At 39.7% G+C, this 27,061-nt stretch overlaps 1 protein-coding gene across 1 annotated transcript in view; it reads right to left on the bottom strand.

Annotated features, from left to right (window-relative positions):
* The window catches only part of SLC30A5 (solute carrier family 30 member 5), a 35,919-nt gene continuing 9,621 nt past the window's right edge, over positions 764-27,061 (bottom strand). Inside the window, 14 exon segments of the mRNA NM_001137624.1 lie at positions 764-973; positions 3,481-3,609; positions 5,586-5,812; positions 6,642-6,843; positions 9,768-9,897; positions 11,451-11,608; positions 12,439-12,647; positions 12,807-13,095; positions 13,989-14,159; positions 15,433-15,509; positions 16,721-16,808; positions 19,990-20,077; positions 24,763-24,848; positions 26,444-26,510. Of these exon segments, the coding sequence (NP_001131096.1) occupies positions 803-973; positions 3,481-3,609; positions 5,586-5,812; positions 6,642-6,843; positions 9,768-9,897; positions 11,451-11,608; positions 12,439-12,647; positions 12,807-13,095; positions 13,989-14,159; positions 15,433-15,509; positions 16,721-16,808; positions 19,990-20,077; positions 24,763-24,848; positions 26,444-26,510 (2,092 nt within the window). The 3' untranslated portion in view covers positions 764-802.

Raw genomic sequence — 27,061 nt, 5'->3', positions numbered from 1 at the left:
TACGAGGTGCACAACGAGAAATGGAATATTCTACTTTAGAGGAAGAAGACGAGTGAATAACATGGACACAACTTAGTCTAAGTTCTTTACCCTAATAAAGTAATTATTCATTTGCAAATATTACCAAAAGTAAAAAAATTTATTTTACAGAGTGGTTGGCTTTTTAATACATCAAAAACTTGTCTCGTTATTCCTTCTCTATTCTCACTGCTGCCTCATATCAGTGGTTGAAGTTTCTCCCAAATAATTAGTCTACATTTAAAGTGGCAATACAGATTTTACTTAACGGGTTTAAGTTATAATTAGAAACCAGTTTTATATACAGAAAATCCATAAATATAAAACTTTTATTCCTATTTTATCCCAGGCCTATGAAAAAAATCTGACTAAAAATTTATCATTTGGGTCTTTGTAATAAACATGTAAATACATTATTTACAGTGGAGATGCTTTCTGACAGAAAGTAAACACACGGAAGTAATTTTGGTCTTCACTAGAATCCATCATATGTTCATTTTCGAAGATGACGTGGTACCTCATTTTCACTCAAATTTTAAGTTTCCTGTTTTACACATAATTTAAATAGTTATTTTATTTGTACAATTAATACTTCATTCTATATTTAAATTTCCTTTACAAAAGATTCCTTGATCCATCAGTAGGGAGCTTAAAATTTTTTTTCTCAAATATAGCAAAATGTTTCTGTACAATTATGTGCAGTTTTCTTCCTTCTGGTGATATTATAAATACCGAGTCAGTTAATCTTCTTTGTTCATACCCCAGGGGTAATTTCCAAGTTTTCTCACATGATGTAAGTACCATCTTTGTAGTATTTCATAGACTCCATTTGCTTTGTCATAGCCAGAACATCATGAAATCTAGTACTTAGGCCAGACATATGTTGAAAGTATGCTTCTTTTTCCACTTGAATTGTTAAATTGTTTACTCCTGCATCTTTAAGTATTCCTGTAACCTGTTAGAAAAAAAATCACATACATTTAAAAGCATTTAGATTAATACATTTAGGAGTTCCTTTCATGGCGCAGTGGTTAATGAATCTGACTAGGAACCATGAGGTTGCAGGTTCGATCCCTGGCCTTGCTCAGTGGGTTGGGGATCTGGCGTTGCTGTGAGCTGTGGTGTAGGTCGCAGACGAGGCTCGAATCCTGTGTTGCTGTGGCTCTGGCATAGGCTGGTGGCTACAGCTCCAATTAGACCCCTAGCCTGGGAACGTCCATATGCCGTGGGAGGGGCCCTAGAAAAGGCAAAAAGACCAAAAAAAAAAAAAAAAAAAGATTAATACATTTAGTGCATATGGATTAAATAATCGATATCACTTTTTTTTTTTTTTTTTTTTTTTTTGTCTTTTAGGGCCGTACCCGCTGCATATGGAAGTTCCCAGGCTAGGGGTCAAACTGGAGTAGTGGCTGCTGGCCTATGCCACAGCCACAGCAATGCCAGATCTGAGTCACATCTGCAACCTACACGACACCTCACGGCAACAAAGGATTCTTTAACCCGCTGAGTAAGGCCAGGGATCGAACCTAGTCCAGTTCATTGCCTCTGAGCCACAACAGGAACTCCCCAATTTTTTTTTTTTTTTAATAGCCACAGATAGTCAATGATAAGTGCTCAAAGTAATGTTTATTATTTAGCTGGTCAAGAATTACATAGGATCTTTTAGAAGCCCAGTGAACCACAGACCTGACATTTAAAGTAGAAAAGGAAAACAGCTATTGTTTCCAATACCGTAGGTTTGGAACAGGGATACAGGAACTGTTTTTGATCCTTATCTCCAACCATGACACATACGCAACCAACTTTATTACAATTATTATTATGAATTTAGGGCTATATTTATAGTAACTTATTTTTTGGTTTTTTTAGAGCTGCACCCGCGGCATATGGAGGTTCCCAGGCTAGGGGTCCAATTGGAGCTGTTGCCGCCGGCCTACACCAGAGCCACAGCAACACGGGATCCAAGCCGCGTCAGCGACCTACACCACAGCTCACGGCAATGCCAGATCCTTAACCCACTGAGCAAGGCCAGGGATCGAACCCGAAACCTCAGGTTCCTAGTCGGATTTGTTAACCACTGCACCATGACAGGAACTCCAATAGTAACTTATTTCTTGATCATCTACTGGGAACCAAGGTGGATCATAAATGAATTTTTTTATATTAACTTAAGCTTGTTCTCTAAATACTAAAATCTGACTTTATTTTTACCAATTTTGGATATAAAACAAATCTAGACATAAAAAAATAACTTATCCTTTGATAGCTGTCAAACTGATTTTTCTTTTTCTTTTTTGGCTGCACCTGCAGCATGCCGAGGTTTCCAGGCCAGGGGTCAAAACTGCACCACAGCTGCTGCAGTGACAATGCTGGATCTTTTTTTTTTTTTTTTTTTTTGTCTTTTTTTTTTGCTATTTCTTTGGGCCGCTCTCGAGGCACATGGAGGTTCCCAGACTAGGGGTCGAATCGGAGCTGTAGCCACTGGACTACGCCAGAGCCACAGCAACACGGGATCCGAGCCGCGTTTGCAACCTACACCACAGCTCACGGCAACGCCGGATCGTTAACCCACTGAGCAAGGGCAGGGACCGAACCCGCAACTTCATGGTTCCTAGTCGGATTTGTTAACCACTGCGCCACGACGGGAACTCCCAATGCTGGATCTTTAACCAACTGAGCCATCAGGGAACTCCCAAGACTGATCATATTATTCTTTTCTTTTTACAGCCATACCTGCGGCATATGGAAGTTTCTGAGCCAGGGGTCAAATTGGAGCTGCACCTGCGGCGCAGCCTACACCACAGCCACAACACCGGATCTGTGACCTATGCCTCAGCTTGCGGCAATGCTGGATCTTTAACCCACTAAGTCAGGTCAGGGATTGAACACATGTCTTCATGGAGTTTACACTGGGTCCCTAACCTATTGGGCCACAGTAAAAACTCTTTTTTGATTTTTTACTTAAAGTTTATAATTATTATTTTATGGCTGCACCCATGGCATACGAAAGTTCCCAGGCCAGGGACTGAATCTGAGCCACAGCTGTGACCTATGCTGCAGCTGCAGGAATGCTGGATATTTCAACCCACTGTGCTGGGCCAGGGATCAAACCCAAACCTCAAAAAAAAAAAAAAAAAAAAAAAAAAAAAGGTAGTCCCCATTGTGGTTTGGTGGTAACAAACCTGACTATGCTCAGTGGATGAAGGATCTGGCATTGCTGTGGCTGTGGTGTAGGCTGATGGCTGCAGCTCCGATTTGACCCCTAGCCTGGGAAACTCCATATGCCGTGGGTATGGCCCTAAAAAGCAAAACAAAACAAAACAAAACAAAAAACAGATGACTATTGAGTTATATCACTTCTAATGGGTGCAATCTTATGAATAAATTACCTCAACTGAAATTACTTTAAAAACTTAGATTGTTTAAATTACTGAAATTACTTTAAAAACTAAAGATTGTTACCTGCTGTACTATTCTTTGTTCCAGCACATCAGATGTCACCTGTATATGAATTGTTCCTGCCACAACGCTGGCAGAATGACGCCAAAAATGTGGGTCTCGGTATGATATTAATCCTTCAATTTTCTGTATCTGTTAAATAAAATGAGAGGTGATATAAACGGACTTAAAGGCTAATTACTTAAATCTTTTTGGTCCAGGAACCATTATTAAGCTGATTGGGAAAAAAAAAGAAAAAAGTAGGTAAGGAGAGCCCCGAAGGGAGAAACGAATAGGAGGGACAACTAACTTGAAGTAGAGGTGTCAAAATTTTTTAACCTGGCAGTGATGCCAGGGAAGGAAGTTTGGAATAGGAAGTGAACAGGGTTATCCAAGTGCCTTTAAACCCAAAGGGTGCACAGTCATTTTCATCTATATATATAAAGATGTACTTTGCCCATTTGTTTAAAATGGTGTCATTAAAGTGTATTATAATATTTATCAACATGGCATAATTAAGTGGGAAAAATTTACAAAGTAGTACAGAACATTTTTTTGGCTATTTTAATTTTCAAAGTATTTTTATATAGAGAAACAACTCTTTTTTTTTTTTTGGTTACACTCATGGCATGTGGAAGTTCCTGGGTCAGGAATCAAACCCATGCCAAAGCCGGATCCTTAATCTGCTGGGCTACAAATGAACTCCAGAAAAACAATTCTTAAAAGTGTCTCTTTGCAGGTGGTAGAGTTTTATGTGATTTTTTTCTTCTTTTTTGTACTTTGAAGCTTTCTATAATGGACATAAACTATTTTTGAAAAAAATCCATTTTTTAGTAGGATGCCGTATCCACTAAATATGAGAAAGTGAGAGAACCTAATTTTATGTATGAAACCAGTGGGTTAAGATGCTATACTTTACTCAAGATACCAATTGTTTATCTTAATTTAATATGATATAGCAAATCACAAGCTGAAATACATTCTATTTTGTATTTGTTTTTTCTATGAATTACCTGTTTATACTCTCAGTCCATTTTTTTTTTTTTGTCTTTTTGCCATTTCTTGGGCTGCTCCCGCGGCATACGGAGGTTCCCAGACTAGGGGTCGAATTGGAGCTGTAGCCCCTGGCCTACACCAGAGCCACAGCAACGCGGGATCCGAGCCGCGTCTGCAACCTATACCACAGCTCACGGCAACGCCGGATCGTTAACCCACTGAGCAAGGGCAGGGACCGAACCCGCAACCTCATGGTTCCTAGTCGGATTCGTTAACCACTGCGCCACGACGGGAACTCCTCTCAGTCCATTTTTCTATAAGACTGTCATTTTCATTTCTTTCTTTCTTTTTTTTTTTGCTTTTTAGGTCTTCATGTGTAGCATATGGAAATTCCCAGCCTAGGGGTCTAATTGGAGCTGCAGCCACCGGCCTATATCACAGCCACGGCCACGCTGGATCCGAGCTGCATCTGCCACTAAACCACAGCTCAGAGCAATGCCAGATCCTTAATCCACTGAACGAGGCCAGGGACTGAATCAGAATCCTCATGGATATTAGTTGGATTAGTTCCTACTATACCACAATAGGAACTCCTGTGTCATTTTCATTTCTTGGTAGGTCACCTTATTTAATTTCAAATATTATTATTATTATATCTTGACCACATCCATGGCATGTGGAAGTTCCGTGCCAGGGACTGAACCTGTACCACAGCAGTGACCTGAGCTGCTGCAGTGACAATGCCACCGCCTCACAAGAAAACTCCCAATGTCGTCAGATTCTAAACCCACTGGGCCACGGAGAACTCCTTCCTTTTAAAATAAGGAAGGAGTTCCCATTATGGCTCAGTGGAAACGAATCTGATTAGTATCCATGAGGATGCAGGTTCGATCCCTGGCCTCACTCAGTGGGTTAAAGATCAGGTGTTGCCATGAGCTGTGGTGTAGGCTGCATACGTGGCTCGGATCCCACGTTGCTGTGGCTGAGGTATAGGCTGGCAGGTACAGCTCTGATTCAATCCCTAACCTGGGAACCTCCATATGCCTCGGGAGCGGCCCTAAATTAAAAAGACAAAAAAAAAAAAAAAAAGTTAAAATAGGAAGAAAAATAGTGAAGAAAATTATATACAGTACCTTTTCTAAGGCAATATGCAGTTCTTTTTCATATTCTGGTGGCAGTCTCAGAAGTAGAACCTGACAGGCATCTTTAATCAGTGGGACAACACTGAGAAATATTAATACAGCGATGAAAAGAGAACAGAGGGGATCAGCAATGAACCATCCAAACTGCTCTATAAGAATGGTGGATACGATCACACCAATACTGCCAAGTGTGTCTGCCAAGACATGGAGAAATACACCTACAAATAAGATAAATAAAATATTAAAAATCAAAGCATATCTAATTTAGTTCTCTCATTCATTCTACAAATATTACTGGGTACCTATTATCTACCAGGCACTTTGCTAGGGGCTGATACTTCAAAATGACTAAACACTGTCACTTTCTTTTTTTTCTTTTTTCTTTTTAGGGCTGGACCCTTGGCATATGAATTTCTCAGGCTAGGGGTCGAATTGGAACTGTAGCTGCTGGCCCACACCACAGCCACAGGAATGCCAGATCTGAGCCACGTCTATGACATACACCATAGCCGGCAGCAACGTTGGGTCCTTAATCCACTGAGCAGCAGCCAGGGATTGAACCCACATCCTCATGGAAAGTAGTCAGGTTCTTAACCCGCTGAGCCACAACGAGAACTCCTAGTTTTTTTATATTGAAAGTGCATAAAGGCATACAGCTTCCCTTGCAACTAGTATTTATTTGACTGTCATTATGAAAAGAATTCTATAATTACAATAATTGGTTAAAAAACAGACATTATGAACTACTGTGAGCATTTTCTTTTCTTTTTGGCCAGACACGTGGCATGTGGAAGTTCCCAGGCCAGGGACTGAACCCGTGCCACAATTGTAACCAGAGCCACAGCTGTGACATCAGATCCTTAACTTGCTAAGCCACGAGGGAACTCCAGTGAGCATTTTCTATAACAGATGACTTCAGATATCTTTTTAGCTACAGATTGTTTTTTCAAAAATAAAATTGTACCAGAAGCCCAATACTTGATACAAATAAACAGTGTCAATTAAGAACACAGTTGAAAGGTAGGCCAATATTTGGCAAGGACTCACCCCTCATATTAGCATTCATGCCTCTGCCTGCAGATCCGTGGCTGTGACCATGCCCGTGGTCACTGTGTCCATGCATATGGTGTGAGTGGCTGTGATCAGATGAGTGACAGCTTCCTTGAGAAGCTCCATGGGTATGGGTGTGGGCATGGCTAAAGGCACAGATACCAATAAGGTTTACTATCAGCCCTCCAACTGAGACTGGCTAGCAAAAAAGAGAAAAGAAAACCTTTAAATTTGTAATTTAAAAAATAAATTTGTTATTTAAATGTTACCATATAGTCATACATATTTTTTGGTTTACAGTTTGAAAATGTTCATAGCAAAACCTCCCTAAGTTAAATAAGAAAGTTTAAAAAGTGCAGATTTTAGAATATTTTAGAAGCATTTAACTTTCCAACACCGAAGTGTTGACAAGTAGAAGGATTGAGATATGCTTTAATTAAATGATTGAGAATAAGAATGTAACTGGTTCAGGGCTTAAGAATAAATAAATGATACTACAGTTTTTTTTTTTTTTTTCTTTTAATTTAAATAGTTTGAGGAGTTCCTGGTGTGGCACCAGCAGGTTAAGGATCCAGCATTGCTGCAGCTGTGGCCATACAGCTATGGCTCAGATGTGATTCCTGGCCTGAGAAATTCCATGTGCCATGGGTGCGGCCATTCAAAAAAAAAAAAAAGAGTTCCCATGTGGCTCAGCAGAAAGGAATCTGACTAGTATCCATGAGGATACAGGTTTGACCCCTGGCCTCGATCAGTGGGTTAAGGATCTGGCATTGCCTTGAGCTGTGGTGTAGCTTGCAGACTTGGCTTGGGTCCCACGTTGCTGTGGCTGTGGTGTAGGTCAGCAGCTATAGCTCTGATTCGACCCCTAACCTGGGAACCTCCATATGCCACAGGTGGGGCTCTGAAATAACACTCCCCCCCCTCCAAAAAAAAGCCAAAAAAACAAAGTAAATAGAATTATCTTGAGATAATGGTGCCATACGAATACCCCAAAGCATAAACAAAGTTACTTACTACTGATTATCCCCTCTTACAAAATGATTTTAAATATTAGCTGAGGTTGCTATTTACTTTATACATTTCTATAATTTCTCCTTTAGAGAAATCTATTTGTTTTATAAAAATAACACATAAAAATAAAGGGATAGATCATTTTAATTAAATTTTCAAAGGTAGTAAAAAAAGAGGTTTACTATGGTAAACATGTATGGAGCTTATTTACTTCTTCCTGTGACTCAGACCATCTGTCTGTCAGATTTAAAAATTTTGGGAGTTCCCTAGTGGTTCATTTGGTTAAGGATCCCACATTGTCATTGCTGTGGCTTGGGTCACTGCTGCAGTGCAGGTTTGATTCCTGGCCCAGAAACTTACACATGCCTCGGCCAAAAAAAAAGAAAAATACAGTCAGCTTTTTGATCCTGAAGATTATTAATGAATTTTGAATGAAATTGTTTACAGAGACCTTATCATCTCTTAAATAACCTTCCACTCTACTGAGAAATACTTCATTTTTCTATATTTCATCAGAAAAAAAAATCATAGAAAGCAAAAAGCCTGTATAAGTCTATCCAAGAGTTGGTCATAAGTCTTAGTCCGAAGAGACTGGAGTATTTTCTATGCACATATTAATATACATACATATATACTTTTTTTTTTTTTTTTTTGGTTTTTAGGGCCAAACCTGCTGCGTATGGAAGTTCCCAGACCAGACCAGGGGTTGAATATTTAAACCAATAATAGGATCATATTTAATACTGTTTTATAATTTTTTTTTTTTTTGTCTTTTCTAGGGCCACTCCTGTGGCATATGGAGGTTCCCAGGCTAGGGGTCCAATTGGAGCTGTAGCCACCAGGCCTATGCCAGAGCCACAGCAATGCGGGATCCAAGCCGAGTCTGTGACCTACACCACAGCTCGCGGCAACGCCAGATCCTTAACCCGCTGAGCAAGGCCAGGGATTGAACCTGCAACCTCATGGTTCCTAGTCAGATTCGTTAACCACTGCACCACGACAGGAACTCGCGTTTTATAATATTTTTCAAGTACTACATACTTATATATACCTCATTCTTTTCAGTAGCTGCCTAGAAAAGACAAAAACAAAAACAAAAACCAAAACCAAAACACACACACACACAAAAGACTCATAATTCAACAATTAATAGCTGGCTTCCTAGTACAAGCCAGGTGTTAGAATTTAAGAGTTAACATACACAGTTCACATCCTGAAGACACATTTTTTTTTTGTGTGTGTGTGTGTGTGTGTGTCTCTTTAGGGCTGCGCCCACAGCATATGGAGGTTCCCAGGCTAGGGGTCCAATCGGAGCTGTAGCCACTGGCCTATGCCACAGCTCCGGCAATGTGGGATCTGAGCTGAGTCTCCAACCTATACCTCAGCTCACGGAAATGCCAGATCCTTAACCCACTGAGCGAGGCCAGGGATTGAACCTGTGTCCTCATGGATCCTAACCACTGAGCCACAAAGGGAACTCCTGAAGGCACATCTTAATTGTGGAAGAATGACAAATTAAACAACAGTTACAAGTCAATGTTGTGAAGAGCAGATTGCACAGATACAATAAGAATATTCAGAAGGGAAAAGGAACTGTGAGGTGGAAACAGAGGGACTAAGGGAGAGTATTAGAAGCAAAGGTTGAAAGGGCAGGCAGAGATGAGGGAAGGGCATGAAAACTACCTGAAATAGCATATGCAAAGCTTTAGAGGTACAGGGAGAGCATTAAAAGTTGCCAGAGCAGTGATTTAATTTAGAGTACAGCCTTTGTAAATTTCCTCAGGGAATTAAAAAAGACAAAAACATTTAATAAGAAAAAATCTGAAATAAAATACACATTTCTTTAAAAAAAAAAGAAAGAAAAAAATCTGTGTAATTCAGAAAGCCATCTAATATTTTGCCTACTAATGTATTAGAGAAAAGAATTAATTTTGAAGAGTCAGCAGTATAAATGTAAATAGCAAGATAAGAGATTATGTTGATTAAAACAAAACAAAACAAAACAAAACCCAAAACCTTTCCAGGAAAACAACTACAAGTAGTTAAACCTTAGCAGGAAAAAAGCTATAGGAGTATGAGTAGACATTCAAATTGGACAATGAAAAAACTTACTGTTAACATGTGCGTGTCTAATTCCGGAGGATCAATTAATCTAGCCACTGACTCCATAAACACAAAAAATGCTATTACCACTAGAAAAAGCCCATTGATAAATCCAGAGAGAATTTCTATTCGGCCATACCTAAAAATGTAGAATGTATTTTTAGAAAAGGAAAATTACACATATTTTCAAAATATAAACATTATTACGTTACGAATGAGGAAATAAATCCAAATTTAAACAAATAGACTAGAAAATACCAAGATTTTAAGTATCACAGTAATGTGGGAAGTTTCTTTCCATAAATAGATGTTTATTGAAATTATATATATACATATATATATATATATTTTTTTTCTTTCCATTTCTTGGGCCGCTGCCACAGCATATGGAGGTTCCCAGGCTAGGGGTCTAATCAGAACTGTAGCCACCGGCCTACACCAGAGCCACAGCAAGGGGGGATCTGAGCCTTGTCTGTGACCTACACCACAGCTCACGCAATGCTGGATCCTTAACCCACTGAGCAAGGTCAGGGATCGAACCCGAAACCTCATGGTTCCCAGTTGGATTCGTTAACCACTGAGCCACGACGGGAACTCCTGAAATTTTATGTATTTATTAAAGTCCTTCTTCAATGTTCCCTCTTACCCAAAGCTTGTCCTTATTTCTTAGCAAGAAATTACTTCTCTCTCCTTTTAGCACATGATATTTTCCGTATCTGTCACAGCACATCTTAAGCTTTGTAACAAAATTATGTGTATTCTTGTCTCATCCAACTTTTGTAATATAAACAGTTGAAAATAAGAGTTGAATTTATTAACTTATTTATAATAGATCATAACGAAATATTTTGCACAAACCAGGGATTTTAGTACTCATTGAACTGAATGAGTAACTTAATGAAAGTATACCGCATGCACAGCCACTTCAAATTCCGCATCTCTTTCTAACAGCAAAGATGCACATGACCATGCACATTCCACTGCCTCAAAGAAACAACGCTGGCCCAAGAGCTGACTGCCTACCTAGGACAGGGATTTGCAGGAAGTATAATTTTTTTTTCTTTTTTCTTTTTGGCCAGAGCATGTGGAGTTCCTGGGCCAGGGATCAGACCCGAGCACCCCACACTGCAGTTGTAGCAATGCTGGATCCTTAATCCACTGTGCTGGGCCGGGGATTGAACCTGAATCCCAGTGCTGCAGAGATATGGCCGATCCCACTGAGTCACAGCAGGCACTCCAGGAAGTATAATTTAAGTTTACTGTCATTCGAATTTTTTTTTTTTTTTTTTTTTGGCTTTTGTCTGTCTAGGGCCGTACCCATGGCATGTGGAGGTTCCCAGGCTAGGGGTCTAATTGGAGCTGTAGCTACTGGCCTACGCCCAAGCCACAGCAACTCGGGATCTGAGACATGTCTGCAACCTACACCACAGCTCACGGCAACTCCGGATCCTTAACCCACTGAGCGAGGCCAGGGATGGAATTCGCATCCTCATGGATGCTAGTCAGGTTCATTAACCACTGAGCCATGACGGGAACTCCACTGTCATTCTGCATTTATTAAATGCTTGGTTTATCTCCTCTTCTCCACGTTAAAGAAAAATGAAGCTCTGAAAAATTTAATTTGTATTAAAAATTGTATTTTATTCCCTAAGATGGAATTTGCTATATCATCTTCATAGTCAGGGTACCTACCCATAGGAGAAAATCCGAGTTGCTTTCCATCTACTCATCAGGGCTGCAAAAAGTCCCATGACCAAAGCAGAACAGTCAAAGAGCATGTGAAATCCATCTGAGATCAGACCCAGACTATTGGTCAACACGCCATAGAATAATTCCACAAAGGTAAAAAGCTAAAAGTGTTTAAAAAAAAAAAAATAGAGGAGGAGTATGTTGGGAAATACTGTTTTCAGAGAGTTTTGTCAGAAATTACTCATAAGGATTTTAACCCTTAATTACCCAAACCTTACTTGAAGATACAACTACTGCCTCTTTCATTAACTAGCACTTACACAAGAAACTTTATTACATATAAACTCTAAGAAACCAAGCTAAAGCAGACATCTCCATCTTATACATTATTTAAAAGTTGATAGTTGTATTTGTATGTCTGTAGAATGCAATAAACCAGACTATAAAATGTTAGCAATCTGGATAGTAGTGAGATCCTGTAAGGAGTACACGAAAATCTTTATAAGCTACGGTATCTACTGATTTGAAATAGCACACTAAACCACTGTTTCTGTCTTTTGTCTTTTTAGGGCTGCACCCAAGGCATATGGAGGTTCGAAGGCTAGGGGTCGAATTGGAGCTGTAGCTGCCGGCCTACACCAGAGCCATAGCAACTTGGGATCTGAGCCGCCTCTGTGACCTACACCACAGCTCACAGCAACGCCAGATCCTTAACCCACTGAGTGAGGCCAGGGATCGAAGCCAAATCCTCATGGATACTAGTTGGGTTTATTAACCACTGAGCAACGACGGGAACTCCCTAACGTTTCTAAAATATCTCAAAAACTATTTGCTTACATAGTATGAATATGATCCTGCAATCTTTCTACTACTTAGAGAAAATATAACTTTAGCCCTTCTCTAATTACTAAAATTATATAGGAATTACTAAAGTTGTACAAGAACTGTCAGAATCAAAAGATTAAACTTGTAAGATATTTAAAACTCTTACCAGATTCAAGCACAAGAAGTAAAAGATCTGCCTGGAGTCATTCTCTTCAAGAATTTGTTTTAGTGAGTCCTTAATAAATCTAGGGATTGACTGGGAGCTGTGCTGAAAAGCATCACCCATGAAGTTATAAAGAGGTGTTCCTTCAGGAGAATATCCAATTAGGGTACCCTTCTGTCCTCTTTTAGAAGGAGATGATAAGATGTTGGCAGCTAATCACAGAAGAAAAAAAATAATATAAGTTTTAAAAGTTTAAGCTACCAAAACCCAATGAAACACCTGTCAGCATTAACTGTAAGCACCAGACAATCTCCCAAATTAAGTAAATGAACATTTGCACCCACAAGAAGTTTGCTGAGGGGAAAACTTACATAAAATGAAGAATATAGCGCTCACTACTACTCCTCCAGAAAGCACGTGTTCTGTACTCTCCTGGTGTGCTGCTTTGTTCATAGCCCGAAGCTGGTCTGTTATTGGATGTGTCCAAAAATTTCCAAAAAGTAGAGCACTGATAAAAATGGGAACGGATCCATAGCGAGCACATTTGGAAACATCCATTTTGACTGAACAAATGGAATCGACATAGAAATCCAGGATCATGACAAAAAAGATCACCGTTGTGAAAGGCATAACGAGTGAAAACCAAGACTCGACTTTACTCTAGAAATTAAAAAACAAACAACTGTTAATACTATATGGGTATAAAGTTCACACATTATGTTTTAGTTAATCCCTTTATGTATAGACAAATATTCTCATAATTCAATAAAATTTGTAAAATGCCAAAATATAAGAGCTTTAAGATATTGGCACATATTCCCAGTATTCCCCAGAGTATATAAAAAAAGATTATTGCTTAATAATTTTATAAATACTCAGTGATGCACAATCCATGGGTTTGTGGGCAGGTATTAAATTATTACGAAAGTTACCATCAGTATTTAACTGAATCCTTTGGGCCATAGGAGTGGGGGGAACATATAAACGTAATAGTGCTTGATTTGTACTTTCTTTTTTTTTTTGGCTTTTTAGAGTTGCACCTGAGGCATATGGAGGTTCCCAGGCTGGGGGTCGAATTAGAGCTACAGATGCAGGCCTATGCCACAGCCACAGCAACGCCAGATCTGAGCTGTGTCTGCCAGATCTTTAATCCACTGAGCAAGGCCAGGGATCGAACCTACAACCTCATGGTTCCTACTCAGATTGTTTCCGCTGTGCCATGTTGAGAACTCCTGTGCTTTCTATAAACAATAAAGTTGGAGTTCCCTGGTGGCCTAGCAGTGAAGGATCTGGTGTTGTCACTGCTATGGCTTGGTTGTTGCTGTGGCTTGGGCCCAATCTTTGGCCTGGGAACTTCTGCATGTTGCAGGGCATGGCCAAAAAAAAAGGTCATTTATAAATAATAAAATTAACCCTAAAAATTTTTCAAAAACTATAAAGAAAATGCAAAGATAATTTAAGCCACTTGCAACATCAAATTGAAATAAAAAAGAATAAAATCTAAAAGTAATAACAAGTCATTTTACTTATTATCAATAAATTCCTGCTCTTACCTCAGTTGTCACAGAAAGAACAATAACCCATGGGCATAAGAGAAGCACAGAAACAAGATGGGATAAAGCTTGAAGACGTTTGGTTCCACCAACATCTAGAGAGAGTTTTCTGGAAGCTGTATGAAAACCAACTTTACAACACAAAGCCAGCACTAGCAACAATACTCCACCCTATGAGTAGAAGTAGATAAGTCTCATTAGAAACAAATGGTTCAATACTCAAGCCTTAAATACAAAATATTTAGAGAAATGGAGTTAGTATGTTTTTTCCATAACCCAAATTACTGAATTACTTTGACTGCCAGTATTGTAAATTACCGATACTTTAATTTTTTTTTGCTTTTTAGGGCCATACCCACGACATATGGTGGTTCCCAGGCTAGGGGTCGAATCAGAGCTATAGCTGCCAGCCTACACCACAGCCACAGCAATGCAGGATCTGGGTTGCGTCTGAGACCTACACCACAGCTCACTGCAAGGCTGGATCTTTAAATCACTGAGTGAGGTCCTGGGATCAAACCCGCAACCTCATGGTTCCTTTTCGGATTCGTTTCCACTGTGCCACTATGGGAACTCCACTGATTATTTATTTGTTTATTTTGTCTCTTCTAGGGCCACACCCTCGGCATATGAAGGTTCCTAGGTTAGGGGTCCAATCGGAGCTGTGGCCACCGGCCTACTCCAGAGCCACAGCAACTGGGGATCCAAGCCGCGTCTGCAACCTACACCACAGCTCACAGCAATGCCGGATCCTTAATGCACTGAGCAAGGCCAGGGATTGAACGTGCAACCTCATCGTTCCTAGTTAGATTCGTTAACCACTGCACCACGACGGGAACTCCTGATACTTTATTTTAAATTCACTTTTCTTTTCCTTCTTAGTGCTGGACCTGTGGCACATGGATGTTCCCAGGCTAGGAGTTGAATCAGAGCTGCAGCTGCTGGCCTATACCACAGCCACAGGGCATATAAACTGAAGGATCCATAGCTTGCAGCAATGTTGGATCCTTGACCCACTGAGTGAGGAGGCCAGGGATTGAACCCACATTCTCATGGATACGATGTTGGGTTCTTAACCACAAAGGGAACTCCTAAATGCATTTTTTTTTTTTTGTCTTTTTTGCCTTTTCTAGGGCTGCTTTTGCAGCATATGGAGGTTCCTAGGCTAGGGGTTGAATTGGAGCTGCAGCCGCCAGTCTACGCCAGAGCCACAGCAACGAGGGATCCGAGCCGCATCTGCAACCTACACCTCAGCTCACGGCAACGCTGGATCCTTAACGCACTGAGCAAGGCCAGGGATCGAACCCGCAACCTCATGGTTCCTAGTCGGATTCGTTAACCACTAAGCCACGACAGGAACTCCCTTAAATGCACTTTTAAAGTTATAGGTGCTATAACTATTCAGCATGTCTTGAGCATGTTAGGAACAATGAAAAGAACATACCTTGTGATCCGCCACACCTAAGAAGGCAATAGCTGTGTAAAGCATGTGCGTTAGAGCACTGTCATGATGTCCTTCAGCTAAGTGAGTTGGAGTAAAGGAAAAACATCTCAAGCATTAACTCTTTAAATCCTTAAGTCCTCCTTAAGTTTTAGCTACATTATTCTGGGTTGATTATACACTAGTCTGAGGGCCCCAAACTCTCAACACTGTTTCCCTTAAAATCAAAAGAAAATAATAAAAATTTTAACTTTGGGACATGATTTATAGATTAAAATGGCCTATACTTCTTTTGTTGTCTCCAAAACAATTATAATAATGCTTAAAACATAGTAGTTAAACTTTAGCACTTAACCTCCAAATGATACACATGCATACATATTCTAAGTAGGACAAAGGGATATGAGCAAGGAACTTGCTTAGAGCATTCTTATCCAATGGAATTAAGGTTGGTCTTTTGGAACAGTATGTAAAATCAGTCCTAAATTTGCTTCTAAGTCATTGATCACATAAGCCCCAGTAAAGCAAGCAGCAAGCAAAAGAGGGTAAGGTGGGCAACAGTTGTCTAACAGTCAACCTGGAGCTTTGCAAGGTCATGTCACCCTCATTGCAACAAAGCAGACTGATATTAATTATCTAATAGGTTTGAGGGCAGTATCAGTAACCCCAAGAATCAAAACTGGTGTTCTGAATCCTACTTAATGGAGCAGGCAAAGGTATGTGGATAGGAGAGAACAAAGCACGACTGCAGAGAAAAATGAGTAGATATAATTGATTGGAAAGTTGGGTTTATTATATAAGAGAAGAGTGGGGGCTTAGTTGAAAATAATAATTTAGAGCAAGAGAGTGAATACCAGATTAAGGAACTTGAACTTCTTTGAGGCAGGAAGATGCTAAAGGTTTTTCATTTAATCTCAAAAAATGTTATATTTAATAATTGCCACTGACTTCTAAAGAAAAACCTAAACTGTTAAATTACAAGGGAGCAGATTGATTTTGTGGAGTGGTAAATAATTTTTTTTTTCTTTTTTAGCACCAAGACATTCTAAAATATTCTCTTAGTGTCCCTAATTTCTGAAAAACTTAGGGTGCTGTAAAAGATACTAAGATGCTATAAAATATTTTAGAATGAATTTATTCATTATTTGAGTACTGATTTAGAATACCTATATTAATCTACACAAGTTTCATTCATGATTGATCAGTTTCTGTCACTTGCTCAATCTCCCATCCTTCCAGTCTTCTACTCTTCTGCAAGACTAAAAAACTCTAATCTTTTGTAAAAGGATACGGTGTTCGGCCATTTTAGCCATGAGATCATCATTGTCGAAAAGCAATAGGCAGATCACAGCAATAATGAAAAAAGCAGCCCCCCTTGTCTGAAAATGAAGAGCATAATGGCTTTTTTAAGAGTTGATTTTGAAGACCATGATTATACAAATGCTAAAGAAAAAAACTGCCAAATAGTGAAAAAAATAACATCTGACATTAAAGTCCTTATATCACACAATATAAATTTACGGTATTAACAGTATGATATAAAAGAGCTCCAACAAACTCTGCAAGATATTTTAAGGGCACCTAAGACACATAATAATGACAACTTCAACTGTCGTCTTGCTAATATGAATAGGCCCATGCACAAACTGTTAAATGCTCACAGAGCTAATCCTTTTTTTTTTTTTTTTTTTTTTTTTTGCTTGTTAGGGCCACATCTGTGGCATATGGAGGTTCCCAGGCTAGGGGCCGAATCGGAGCTGCAGCTGCTGGCCTACACCATAGCAATGCCAGATCTGAGCTTTGTCTCTGACCTACACCACAGCTCATGGCAATGCCAGATCCTTAACCCACTGAACAAGGACAGGAATCCAACCCGAGTCCTCATGGACTACTTGGTTCGTCACTGTTAAGCCACAACAGGAACTCCAGAGCTAATCTTCCTAAATGTTACTTTCCTTCTGTTTGAAAAGGTCCAGTAGCTAAGGAATAATTAGCAGTGACTTATTTTAGTCTACAATATGTAAGTGATAGAGAAGTCAGTGATTTATGATAATGTCAGTATTCTCGTTAACACTCTTCTAGGGTAAAAGAACTGATAGGGCATGTTAAGAAAATAAGCAAAATCTTCTCTAATATTTAGTAAAGGCAAAAGGCACTTAAAAGCTGATATACTTTTTTTTTTTTTTTTTTTGTCTTTCTAGGGCCACACCCATGGAATATGGAGGTTCCCAGGCTAGGAGTCAAATCGGAGCTGTAGCTGCTGGCCTACACCAGAGTCACAGCAACTCGGGATCTGAGCTGAGTCTGCTACCTACACCACAGATCACAGCAATGCTGGATCCTTAATCCACCGATCGAGGCCAGGGACTGAACCCATGTCCTCACGGATGCTAGTCCAGTTCGTTAACCGCTAAGTCACGATGGGAACTCCCCAAAAGCTGATACATTTCTTAAGTTCTCATTCCAGACAAAGGATTTTGACAAAAGAAAATGATAGTATCCACGACATGGTATTAAGGTTTATGCAAATACATAAGATTTTTCAGTACAGAAGCTATCTGAAGAGCATTATTATATATCTACTATTTACAAATTTAGAGGTGTAATACTAGATACTTCCATAAAATAAAAGTTTTAAATGAAAAGTGAGGATCCTATTTCATTCATTACATGATTACCACTACACATGATACATTCTCTATTAGTGTGGTGGGTATTTTGACAAATGTCAGTATGCATAAACTATATAATTTAAAATTTCATAATTTTTCTTCAACTAGGACATGGTAACCTTAACTGATATCCAAATATGGAGAACATAATTTAATCTTTTGTTAGCAAAGAGGACAACTGAGAATTCTGTAGTGCTTCCGAGTTAAAACCAAAAAAAAACACATCACACTCCTGGTTAGATGCCTGGGTTCGTTACTGACACTATGAAAGGATACATGAGATCTATACTCTAACTTCTGATTAATGACGTAAAACTTTTAATGTTTTAAAGTCATTTGTTTTTCTTTTGTGAGTTGCCTTTTGGTATCCTTTGTTCATTTCTGTTGAGGATCTTAAGCGTTTCTCTTATCTATTTGAGTGATATTAAAAAAAATGTGAAACTTTACTTGTGGCAATTTGTTATTGTTGTTAGTTTGGTATTTACACAATGATTTCTGTTATATAGAAGTTTGTAATAATTATGAGGTCAAATGCACTGGGTTTTCTCCTTGTGATTTTTTTCCCACTGTTTTTATGCTGAGAAAGTTCTCTGCCCGTAGATCAATTAACCATCTATCTTTTACTCTATTTTCACAATTCTTTTGGGGGGGGGGGTGTGCTGCACTGGTGGCATAAAGTTCCCAGGCCAGGGATCAAACCCATGTCACAGCACTGACCCAAGCCAGAGCAGTGATAATGCTGGATCCTTAATCCACTGAACCATCAGGGAACTCCAAATAGTTTTTTTTCTTTTTAGGGCTGCACCTGTGGCATATGGAAGTTCCAGGGCTAGGGTTGAATTGGAGCCACATCTGAGACCTACACCATAGCTTGTGGCAATGCCAGATCCTTAACCCACTGAGTGAGGCCAGGGATCCAACCTGAATCTTCACAGACACTACGTCAGGTTATTAACCCGCTAAGCCACAATGGGAACTCCCAAATACTTTTTTTTTTAACTCACAAGGAAAATCTTCAATCCACTTGGCATTTATTTTGGAGTACTCGCTGAGTGAGGGGAAAAGATTAAATAATGGCATATATGTTAATACCCATGATCCAATTTGAAATCTACAGGTTGGATAGACTCACTCTGCTCTACGTGGCATGTCACTGGTTCACTTTATTTTATTCATCTGCCTCCATTCCTCAGCCTGAAAGCCCCTTTCAAAACAGAGACAACTCTATCTTATGTGCCTTTACTTCTCCTTACCTCTGTAACTAGGACAATGCCCCAGGCACAGGAAGCATTTAATCTGGTAAATAAAAGTACTACAGCTGCAAGAATTTATAATTGTAGACTGGTGATGCCGTTACTAAAAATAAATTATACAAGATGAGTAGGGTTGCCTAGTTGGCAAAATGTTCATTAGACTTCATACATAACAAATTCTTGGGTACATATTCTTCAAAAATGATATACAGGAGTGAAGAATGAGGTAGGGGAGGGGATCGGGTACAACATAAAAGAGATGTCTGTGGTGAGCAGTCAGTCCTATATCGTGACTGTGGTGATGGCTACACAAATCTACACACATACATATGTAAAGCTGGTAAAATCTGAATAAGGTCTGTAGATCGTATTAACATCAGTTTCCTGGTTGACAGTCTACTTGAGCTGGGTAAGAAGTGACTACTGAACCCGAGTGTACCAAACCTGCAGCTTCCTAGGAGTATATAATCATTCCAAAATAAAAGGTAAAAAACAGAATGTTTGTGAGAAAAATTCATAATTAGCAGAAAAAGCCCCTCCCTTTTGAAATGGTAAAGGATACTATTTTATTGCCTTGTACAAAATTTTACATGTATACTTTCAATTTTCAAGTAACTAATAATGGAAAATTCTACCTTTGCTGGTCCTCCTCCAGAACTAGTGAATAAAACACTGAGCAGTGAAATGACAACAATATCACTGTGTTCGAATAGCAGCAAAGTCCTACAAAAATAAAATGTTATCATTCATGAAACATATCTGATCTTTATCAGGAAGCATAAATTCAACTAGAGCAAGAGAAAAGAATAAATCTTTCCCCTTGATTTCATAAAATATTATGGGAAAAATAACAAATAGGTACAACCGCTTTGGAAAACATTCTAGCATCATCTACCCTAGCAAAGGTGAAGCTACAAAATATCCAATAATACTACTTGTAGGATTATATCATACAGATTTCTTAAATATATGTAGTAGGAAACACTTATAAGATACCGGCATTGTTTGCAAGAGTCCCAAACTGGAAACAACCTAAATGCCCACTGAACAGAGAATGGGTAATAAATTTAGAGTATATCCATTCAAAGGACTATCACACACTGGTAAATATGAATGAAATTCTACGAATAAACTAAGAAATATAGAACTGTACAACTTAAAAGTACGATAGACTGAATATTCGTATCACCCCCCAATTCATACGTTAAACCCAATCCCCAGTGTGATGTTATCAGGAGGAAAAGAACAACTTTGCAAGGTGCTTAGATTATGAGAGTGAAACCCTTATGAATGGGATTAGTGCCTTTATAAAAAAGCACAGAGAGCTTCTTCACCCCGTCTGCCAGGGGAGGTTACAGTGAAGAGACAAGACGGCTCTCTCTGAACCAGGACACGATCTCTCACTAGACACTGAATCTGTTTCACTTTGATCCTGGCCTTCCTAGCCTCTAGAACCATGAGAAACAAATCTGTATTTTTTTCTTTCTTTTTTGGCTGCCCCTGCCCTATGGAAGTTCCTGGGCCAGGGATCAAATCCGAGCTGCAGCTGGGGCAATGATGGATCCTTAACTCACTGTGCTGGGCAGCAGATCAAACCTGTGCCCCTGCAGTGGCACAGGGGCCACTGGAGAGGCCACTGGAGAGACAATACCCCTTGGCTGCACCACAGTGGGAACTCCCAAATTTTATTATTATTTTTGTCTTTTTAGGGCCTCACCCAAGGCACATGGAGGTTCCCAGGCTAGGGGTCGAATCAGAGCCATAGCCACCAGCCTATGCCACAGCCACAGCAACGCCAGATCTGAGCCACATCCGAGACCTATGCCTGGCTTGAGGCAACGCCAGATCCTTTAACCACTGAGCAAGGGTGGGAATCAAACTTTCATCCTCATGGATACCAGTTGGGTTCTTAACCCTTTGAGCCACAATGGGAATTGTATTTTTTAAAAGTCATCCAGTCCATGGTATTTTTGTTGTAGAAGCCAAAACGGACTAAGACAAGAAGAACGGATCTGTGGTATAAGAATATTTCAAAAAACTAAAATAAAAGTGAATGAAGTCTCTTTATACATACTAGACGTACCAAAATGGGCAACCCTCAAACATAACACTGACTGCAAAAAGTATGCTATGAAAAAATACATGCAATGTCATTCTATTCATGTGAAATAAACAACTGGAAAGGTTAAATATTAAAAAGGAAATATGTGGGAAAAGAACCTGAAAAAGAAGAGATATATGTATATGCAGAACTGAATCACTTTGCTGTTCACCTGAAACTAACACAACATTGTAAATAAACTATATTCCAATAAAAATTAAAAATTAAAAAGAAAAAGTACATACGGGATAAAACTACAGAAAACCAAGAGAATGAAAATCAAAACTTAAGGAATTCTCTTCGTGGCTCAGTAGTTAATGAAACCAACTATCATCCATGAGGATGTGGGTTCGATCCTTGGCCTTGCTCAGTGGGTTAAGGATCTGGTATTGCCGTGAGCTGTGGTGTAGGTCTCAGACACAGCCTGGATCCTGCGTTGCTGTGGCTCTGGCGTAGGTTGGTAGCTACAGCTCCGATTAGACCCCTAGCCTGGGAACCTCCGTATGCTGTGGGTGCAGCCCTAGAAAGACAAAAAAAAAAGAAAAAAAAAAATCAAAACTTAAGATGCTGGTTACATCCAATGGTGCAATGGTGGGGGGAGGAGGGGTACAACCGGCGGGGGATATACAGGGTTCTAAAGGCATTCGTAAGGTTTTATTTTGGGGACTGTTAACAAATGAATGTTAATTTTATTGTTATTTAAACATATTTATTTACATTTATTCTTTTGTATGTATGAAATATTAAAACATTTTAAAAACATTATCACCAGCCAAAGGGAGCTTATTGGGTTTTCATGGTGACAGATTTTTAGCTGCCTGTTGGAAAAATTTTCATTTTTCCCTACTCAAAAATCCATAATGATAACACAGCAGTGATACCTTCAGTTCTATTAATATTTGGGAGATTACAATTTTAAAAAATCAGCCTAAAATAAGACAGGCTATGAAACACTAAAGGAATCTTTCAATCAAGAAACTTAAATGTTTTTAGGAGTTCCCTTTGTGGGCCAGCGGAAATGAATCCAGCTGGTAACCATGAGGTTGCAGGTTTAATCCCTGGCCTTGCTCAGTGGGTTAAGGATCTAGCGTGGCCATGAGCTGTGGTGTAGGTTGCAGATGCAGCTCGGATCCTGCGTTGCTGTGGCTGTGGTGTAGGCCAGCAGCTACAGCTCCAATTCGACTCCTAGCCTGGGAACCTCCATATGCCATGGGTGCGGCATTGGAAGGGCGGAAGTAGATGACTAAATAAGGAGCTAAGGAAGAATTTAACAACTTCCCCCTTCCTTTCCTAACACACAGGGACAGTGACTTAGCAGCAAAGAGACCAAAACATCACTTCATGAATAAGAAATTTAAAATATTAGAGATGGAGTTGCTGTCATGGTTCAGCAGTAACGAACCTGACTAGCATCCATGAGGATATGGGTTCGATCCATGAAGATTCAGGTTCGATCCCTGGCCCCACTCAGTGGGTTAAGGATCTGATGCTGCCATGAGCTGTGGAGTAGGTCACAGATGCAGCTCGGATCCCACATTGCTGTGGCTGTGGCGTAGGCAGGCAGCTGCAGCTCCAACTGGACCCCTAGCCTGGGAACTTCCATGTACTGCAGGTGCAGCCCTAAAAAAAAAAAATATATATATATATATATTAGAGGTGATAAGCAATAATGCCACTCAATTACATTCAACTATAACTAAAAAAGCTTTCTAAGTTGAGAAATTTCAGCCAGTTTTCCCACCACTCCAGGATGCTGCTGCTGTCACAGACAGGGATATGACATTGGAATTATACATACTCTGCATTTGACAAAGTACAGGGTAAACCACACCAAAGGGACCCAAACCCAGAGCTAGTCTATTGGCTGAGAGAGGGGAAAGGACTTTTCACAAAGCATTTCCCACCAAACACCTTCTACTCTGTCCACTCCATTATCCTGAGTGAGATTCTTTAAGAGCCTCCTTCATCTTGCTCCCTACTTCTTGTCCCCATCTTCCCCCTCATCAATGACAAGGTATTTTTTCTTATAATTCTGAGAGAAATGTTAAAAGAATAGTTATGCAGAGTTGCATGTGTTATAATTCCTATTAAATTGAATGGCCCTAAAGCATTTTCCAGAGTTCCCCTTGTGGCTCAGTGGTGACGACCCCGACTAGTATCTATGAGGATTCGGGTTTGACCTCTGATCCCATTCAGTGGGTTCAAGGATCTGGCGTTGCTGTGAACTGTGACGTAGGTAGCAGATGCGGTCTGGAACCTATGTTGCTGTCATTGTGGTGTAGGCTGGCAGCTGCAGCTCCAATTCGACCACTAGCCTGGGAACTTCCAGATGCCACAGGTGCGGTCCTTAAAAAACCATTTTTTTCCCCCCAAACCAACCCAGTAACAAATAAGATATATACAGGCTGAGGGACATATGAAATGAGAGTTAACATCTCTTTTCAATTAAAAAAAATTGTTTTTTGGCCATGCCCATGGCATACAGAAGTTCCTGGGCTAGGGACTGAATCTGTACCACAGCTGCAGCCTGAGCCACAGCAGTGACAATGCTGGACCCTTAACTTACTGCACCAAAGGGGAACTCCTGAGTTAATTTATCTTTTTTCTGAAGACTGCCACATTTGTTTATAATGATATCTTTCAAGCACTTTCTGTGGGGTTTAGAGGACTTTCAGAGTTGTGGGGGAAAAAATGCTTTTTTAAAGATTTCACTCTCCTCCTTATTGGCCGATTTTCTTTTTTGGCTGCCCAGTGGCACATGGAGTTACTGGTCCAGGGATCAGATCCCAGCTGCAGTTGTAACCTATGCTGCAGCTGTGGCAATGCAGAATTCTTAACCAAATGTGATGGGCTGGGGATTGAACCTGAATCCTGGTGCTGTAGAGATGCCATTGATACCGCTGTGCCACAGAGGGAACTCCTTTATTGGCTGATTTTATATACCATTTCAGACTTTTCATTTCTAAAATCAGCTGCTAAAAGGGATCATCAATGAATAATAAAAAGGCCATTTATGTTAAACAATTTTCTGAATCTGTTTGGACTCTAACTAGTAAAATATCCATGACAAATCATGAACAATACATTAATGGTATTCACCAAAGGACTAATCCACAAACTAAACAGGTTCTCTCTCTCTATATATATATACATACATATACACCTGCTGAGTTGTACCCAACACTATAGAAGTGAAAGCATTTGCACATAATTGACACAAATAATTTGACATAAAACATTATGGCACAAACTAATAATCAAAATAAAGAAATACAAAGAAATAGTCAAAATATGCATTTTTATTTACCTTAGTGGTCCACAAAGAGTAAGGCCAAAAAACCACAAGAGTGAAATGATACATCCAGCAACTGCATGTTTAAATATTTTGATCCACTAAAAAAGAAACAAAAAATTAAAAATTTTAATCATGTTCTGCTAAATATCTAAAATCTTAAATAAAATACATACAGAGAGATAACAGTAACACAAATATTTTAAAGGGTAAATAAGTACATATTTTGAAATTAAATACAATTATTTGTATTTAATTTGACTAAATCTAGATTTGCAAGACAGTATTCTGTTTTCTAATTTCTATATTCTTTTTTTTTTTTTTTTTTTTTGTCTTTTTGCCTTTTCTAGGGCTGCTCCCACGGCATATGGAGGTTCCCAGGCTTGGGGTCGAATCAGAGCTGTTGCCGCTAGCCTACACCAGAGCCACAGCAACGCGGGATCTGAGCCGTGTCTGTGACCTACACCACAGCTCACGGCAACACCGGATCCTTAACCCACCGAGTGAGGCCAGAAATTGAACCCGCAACCTCGTAGTTCCTAGTCGGATTCGTTAACCACTGAGCCATGACGGGAACTCTGCTTTTTTTTTTTTAGAGCTGCACCTGCAGCATATGAAAGTTCCTGGGCTAGGGGTCGATTTGCAGCTGTAGCCACTGGCCTACACCACAGCCACAGGAACAACAGATCTGAACCATATCTGTGACTTATGCCACAGCTTATGCCAGATCCTTAACCCACTGATCGAGGTCAGGGATTGAACCTGCTTCCTAATGGATACTAGCCGGGTTCTTAACCTGCTGAGCCATGATGGGAATTCCTTTCTATAGAGTATAATTTATCTCTCTCTCTCTCTCTTTTTTTTTTTTTTTTTGGTCTTTTTAGGGCCGAACCTGCGGCATATGGAGGTTCCCAGGATAGGAATTAAATCAGAGCTGTAGCCGCTGGCCTACACCAAGCCACTCTCTGTTTTTTACACTAGTTGCTAGGAACATTTAATATTGTGGTTTTTAAATTCATCTTCAGCAGAATGTTCAGTTCTTCAATTATTTGAAAAGAGAAGGGGAAACAAAGTTAAGATGTGCTCAAAATATTAATTCGATTCTAAAAAATGTTCTTGGTCTCTAAAATGGAGGTACTCAAATCTGTCATTCTAAGAAACAATCATGGCACAAGTTTCTAAGTTGTGGATAAGCACGCATTGTAGTAGGGTCTAACTACTGTCCAAAGAGATGATAAGGATAGATGATAATGCAGAATGCAGAACTTCTTTTTTTTTTTTGGCCATGCCTGTAGCATGTAGAAGTTCCTGGGCCAGGGACTGAACCTGAGCTCTGGAAATGTTTTGCTGTGCACTTAAAATCATTCAGCAAGTAACTCTGATCCAGGAAAGAGCACTGGGAGTTTCCACTGTCGTGCAAATGGGACTGGCGCCGTCTCTCTCTGCAGCAGCAGGAGGCAGGGATGATCCCCAGCCTGGCACAGTGGATTAAAGGATCAGATGTTGCTGAAGCTGTGGTATAGGTTGCAGGCACAACTTGGATCTAATTCCTGGCCTGGGAATATCATATGCCATGGGCCTGCCAAAAAGGAAAAAAAAAAAAAAAAAAAAGGAAAAAAAGAAAGAGAAACAGCACTGTCTCCTGGTCCACTGAATGAGAAGCTGCTAGGACCAAAGCCTTCTGCAAAAGACTCACCTGATGTTTGGTAATACTTTTCCCAGACGAAAAAGGCTTTTGAAACAAAACCATAAAAATCGCAGTCCTGTGAATATTAAAACATTTATATATATTGATTAATCTTATACACAAAGGTGTGGTTTTAAGTAAAAACACTTAAATATACTAGAACTTGACAAGTATATTAGCCTCTAAAGAAATTGTACTAGAGAATAATGCTTATTTTTATTTATTTTTTGTCCATACCTGTGACATGTGGAAGTTACTGGGCCAGGGATTGAACCCACACGAGAGAAACGACCTGAGCCACTGCAGAGACAATGCCAGATCCTTAACCTGCTAAACCACATGGTAACTCCTAATACTTACTTATTAATTTTTTTTCTTTGCTTTTTAGGGCTATACTCGCTGCATATTGAGTTCCCAGGCTAGGGATCAAATTGGAAGTACAGCTGTCAGCCTACGCCAGAGCCACAGGAACATGTAGATCTGCGACCTACACCATAGCTCACGGCACTGGTAGATCCTTAACCCACTGAGCAAGGCCAGGGATAGAACTCGCAACCTCATGGTTCTTGGATTGTTTCCACTGTGCCATGATAGAAACTCCCAAATACTTATTTTAATAAGGCTTTT

The sequence above is a fragment of the Sus scrofa genome, chromosome 16 (genome assembly GCF_000003025.6).
Source record: "Sus scrofa isolate TJ Tabasco breed Duroc chromosome 16, Sscrofa11.1, whole genome shotgun sequence".
NCBI classification, from domain to species: Eukaryota; Metazoa; Chordata; class Mammalia; order Artiodactyla; family Suidae; genus Sus; species Sus scrofa.
Note: the sequence above shows the minus strand (reverse complement) of the source record. Positions and strands in the feature narration are given on the sequence as shown.